This window comes from Tetrao urogallus, assembly GCF_951394365.1.
Source record: "Tetrao urogallus genome assembly, contig: scaffold_274, whole genome shotgun sequence".
NCBI classification, from domain to species: Eukaryota; Metazoa; Chordata; class Aves; order Galliformes; family Phasianidae; genus Tetrao; species Tetrao urogallus.
The window spans coordinates 1-4,859 of NW_027638913.1; the positions used below are offsets into that span (position 1 = coordinate 1).

At 60.3% G+C, this 4,859-nt stretch overlaps 1 protein-coding gene across 1 annotated transcript; it reads left to right on the forward strand.

Annotated features, from left to right (window-relative positions):
- Positions 1–3,184: 3,184 nt before the first annotated feature.
- On the forward strand, positions 3,185–4,356 carry HAND2 (heart and neural crest derivatives expressed 2; the record flags this gene model as incomplete). Its single annotated transcript, XM_079551129.1, has 2 exons — positions 3,185–3,736; positions 4,258–4,356. The coding sequence occupies 2 exons, from the start codon at positions 3,185–3,187 to the stop codon at positions 4,354–4,356; spliced, it is 651 nt and encodes a 216-aa protein (XP_079407255.1).
- Positions 4,357–4,859: the final 503 nt, after the last annotated feature.

The window sequence follows — 4,859 nt, forward strand, 5'->3', positions numbered from 1 at the left end:
CCTCGGCACGGTCGCCACCAAAACTTCTTAATTGTGGCGAACTCGGAAAGTGTTGTCTGGCAGCAGAGATTTCCCCGCCTGACGTGCAACCTTTTTTTTTTCCCCTGGCGGAGAAAAAAATGACATATGGGGAGACCCTTTTTTTAAAAAAAACTTTTTTTTTAACTTTTTTTTTCCCCCCTTTTCTAAGAGACTGATTTGTGAGTGGGGAAAAAAAAATTCAAATCAATAAATGGGAGATGGGAAAAACTTGTCAGCTGCCCCTGAGCCTTGTCCTGTGAACGTTATGTAGGGCTGTGGCGGCTTCAGCCGAAGAGCAAAGCGCGGCCCGAGCAGCGAGGAGTTGGGGGAGGACACAGAGGAGGCATTCGCACTAAAACTCACTTTATAAAATGCATAAGCAATCTCTGGGGGATAGGAGGAAAACTGTATGTATGGTCCTGCTGGGTGCTTTAGCGAGAGAGCCCCTTTCTCCAAAGCTAATTAAGCAATAACGATTCGAGCTTCGAGACCGGTGTTCTGAGCCATATCTCCCGGAACTTTTATTCCTTTTTCTCTGTCTCACGTTCTCCGTTCCCTTCATCACAGGGGACATTATCGGAGTCACCGCAGTGCCACGGACGCTGCCGCAGTTTCGGTCCAGCCCGTGGCGTGTCAGAAAGCTCCTACACGAATAAGGACAGTGCAAAGGAGCACGTCTCCATCCTCAGCCCTTGCATTCTCCCAGCCTCGGCAATGCCGCTTCTGCTCCGCACCGAGGAAAGCACCTCTGCCGAACGCAGCCGGAGGAGCGCCGTGTGCCGGCCGTCGCTGTAGGTGCTGTGCCGGTGGCTTCCGCGGGGTTCTACGGACGCGTGGTGCCCGCGTCCTCACTGCAATCTAAAAATCTGCACCGGAGATACGTTATTTCCTTAGGACAGTACAACATATGTGCGCATACAGAGATAGAGATTTATCAGTCGTTTTAGTGCAAGCATGCGTTCGTATGACCGAACGTGTATTTACATACGTTCTGCGTCTGGACTGGCTTTGCCTTTTCATGGAGTACACTGGACGCACACACGGATTTATACTCATACGCACGCACAGCCGCTTTCTGTCCCGTTGCACTGCCCCCAGAGACTGCACACCGCTCTCCCCTTCCCTCTGGAGCCTGGCATCACCCGCTCTGCTCCCCAGTCGTGCCCGCCGAGCCCGCCACTCCTGCCGCCCCGCAGCCTCCGGGCGCGGCCGAGTTGAATCCCGGGCTCAGCGCTGCTCCTTCCCCCGGCGACGGGCAGCTCCCCGCCTGCTCTTCCCCAGTGCTTTCCCCAGGCATCCCCACCGCCTCCGCCCCGAGAGCTCCGTGTTCCCGCAGGAGAAGGACCCGCGGCTCCGCCACCGCCTCTGCAGCTCCTTCGTCTCTATCTTTCTCTTTCTTTAATTTACGACCTTTCGGCTCCTGTTGACACAGTTTTCCACACTGCCTACAGTGCGAGGTCGCATTGTAATATACGCCGAATGAGCTCAGCCGTCGGGCAGTGCGCAGGAGGGTGGGGATTTGGTGTTTCCCCACAGTTGAGCGATGCTCGGCTCCGTCTGAGGATAACAGCAGTCGGCCTCATCTCCTAGCTCTCCGCGGGTCGCAGCCTGGGGTCTGCTTTCCTTCCCTCAGAGTCAAACACCTGGAACTGTTCTTCCCACGGGCTCTGTTCTTTCTGGCCGCAGAGCGGGAATGCGGAGAAAAATATCTGTATTTGTCGCTAAAGGCGAGGAGGCAGGCTCCGAACACGCTGTAAGGAAGATTCGGTGACTTACCGCCGAGCCCAGTTAAACAAACACGGAGCTGACGTCTGGAGCCGCACCGCGCCAGGACCGCTGCTCGAGGTGCGGGCGCAGTCGCGGGCCGGGGGCAGCGCTCGGTGCCTGGTTCAGTGGCGGTGCCTCGGAGCTGCTCTGGCTGAAAGCCCCATGCCGGCTGAGCCCGAGACCCGCGCTCCGCTCTCCCGGTTCGCGTTACGCGGTGCGCTCCTCCCTCATTCCCTTTGTGCGCGTTACGCGGCGCTAAGCGCACGGGCGCGGTGTTGCCCATCGCGGCCGGGACGTCCGCAGTGTCCTCGGAAGCCGCTTCTACGTGATCCTCTACGCAGCGGCACGAAGCGCTCCGTGAACGCCACGATCGCAACGATTTTTGCCAAGAAATCTCCCGCATCCATACTGTACCTGGCTCGGGATTGTCCGATATTTACATTTTAATGATTTTGTTGCTATTTTTTTTTTTAAACGAAGATTTTACAGTAAGGCATCTGCTAAACACTTGCATTAACCTCTGCCTCCATGATAATTCCCCCCTTTTCCCCCCCCCTCGTTTTAATTACGCTCTGGATGCGGAGGGGCAGCCAATCCCGGCCGAGGAGCGCGGCAATTAGCAGGGCCGACATCAAAAAGTTTTATTGCGGAGCCCCGCGGACTCCGCCCCCGCCGCCAGCCATTGGCGGTCGCCGCCTCTGACGCCATATATTAACCCGAGCGGCCCTAAACATGTAGCTGTCCATGGAGGTCGGCCCGGGGAGCCCTGCCAGTGCCCCGGGCCGCGCCGAGCCCCGCTGCCACCGCCCCCCCGATGTCCCAGCGGAGTGCTGAGCACTGAGCCGCGCGGCGCGGAGAGGCGCCGACCGCGGCCCCCGAGCGCAGGGGAGTGTGGGCAGCGGCGAGCGGCCGCGGGCCGGGGCGTATGGAAGGGGCCCGCGTGTAAGTACCACCCGGCCGGGCCGCCGCGGACTTGAGAGCGAGAGCACAGGGAAGCAAGAGGCGAGGAAGAGCCCGGGCTGGGAAGCCGAGCCCATTTGTTTGGTCGACTGCTCTCCGTAGCGCTTTTTTTTTTTTCTTTTTTCTTTTTTCTTTTTTTTTTTTTTTTTTTTTTTTTTTTTTTTTTTTTTCCTCTCTCTCGCGCGTGTGTGCGCGCTTCCTCGAAGACCCAGCCCCGGGCGAGGAGGAGGAGAAGGAGGTGGAGGCACAACGCATGAGCGGCGGCGGCGGCGCCTGGGGAGGGGGGATCGCTCGGGCACCCGCGGGGACTCCGCAGCAGCGCCCCATGGAGCGGCACTGAGGGCCGAGCGGTGCCGCCGGCGCGGCGGGCTGGGGCGGGCGGCGGGAGAGCTTCGTTCGGGGCCGGGGGCGGGCCGGGGCGCGCGAGGCAGCGGCGATGAGTCTGGTGGGAGGTTTCCCCCACCACCCGGTGGTGCACCATGAAGGTTACCCCTTCGCCGCCGCCGCTGCCGCCGCCGCCGCCGCCACCCGCTGCGGCCACGAGGAGAACCCCTACTTCCACGGCTGGCTTATCAGCAGCCACCCGGAGATGTCCCCCCCCGACTACAGCATGGCTCTGTCCTACAGCCCCGAGTACGCCAACGGGGCGCCGGGCATGGACCACTCCCATTACGGGGGGGTGCCGCCCGGGAGCGGCCCGCCCGGGCTCGGGGGGCCCCGGCCGGTGAAGCGCAGGGGCACGGCGAACCGCAAGGAGCGGCGCAGGACTCAGAGCATCAACAGCGCCTTCGCGGAGCTGCGCGAGTGCATCCCCAACGTGCCCGCCGACACCAAGCTCTCCAAGATCAAAACTCTCCGCCTAGCCACCAGCTACATCGCCTACCTCATGGACCTGCTGGCCAAGGACGACCAGAACGGGGAGGCGGAGGCTTTCAAGGCAGAGATCAAGAAGACGGACGTGAAGGAGGAGAAGAGGAAGAAGGAGCTGGTCAGTGCCGCGGGACGGGGCGGGAGGGGTTCGTTTTGGGCAGCGGCGAGAGCTGGGGTTCGCCGAGGGGACGGGGGCGCGGTGACCGCGGAGCCGTTCGGCCCGGCCGCGCCTTCGCGCCGGAGCTGCCCCGCGATCTTCAGCGGGAGGCCCCGCTTCGCCCAGCCCAGCTTCGCGCAGGGCCTCACGGAGCGCTCGGGCCGCGTTCGCCCGCGTTTCGGCGGCTGCCGTTGCGTCGCAGGCCCGCGGCTCCGCCCGTGCGGCGCGATGCGGCGCGGTCCCGGAGCCCCGAGGGCCCCCCGAGCGGCGCGCCCCGAGCTCTCATCCCTCAGAGGGGCTGCCCCGCGAGCAGTGCTCTGTCCCCGCAGCGCGGAGGCCCCGGGCCGAGCGACGTTTGCTCGCAGCTTTTCTCCAGGGCCGCGGTCGGGGCGAGCCAGGAAGTCAGGAATCTGCCTAACTTCGTTTCTCCTCTCCCCGCTTTGTCTCTCTCTCTCCTTCTCCCTTCGCATCCTGTCTCCCAGAACGAAATCTTGAAAAGCACAGTTAGCAGCAGCGATAAGAAAACCAAAGGGCGGACAGGCTGGCCGCAGCACGTCTGGGCGCTGGAGCTCAAGCAGTGAGCGCGGCGGGGGCCCCGCTCGGCGCTCCCCGAGGACTCTCGCGTTCGGAACCATCCCGCTTATTTATGTGCAATTTCTCCCCCACCCCCCTAAAATGTGGATATTTGAAGGAGAGGGAAAAAGCATTCCATAGATGGCTATGAAGAGGAAACTCCGTCTTGGTAAGGGGTAATAACGTCTCTAGTAGTTCCGTGAATGTTATTTGCTCTGTATAAAAACCACGGGGAAAACAGAACGGTAGAGAAGGAGAAAGGGAAAAAAAAAAAACCCTCCCTGGCATTAGTGTGTATGTGAAGTGTATCTTTAATACTTGGCCGTTTGGATATAAATATTCCTGGGATTATAAAGTTCTATTTCAACAGAAGCAGTTGCACCCGCGTTCGGTCGGCTCCGTATTTCGTGTCGTGATTTTGTTGTGGTTGTTCGGTATTCTGAGATGTTTTCAGCAGTTATTGGTTATGTGCACTTCCGTCCATAAGGGAAAAAGTGGAATCTAATTAATA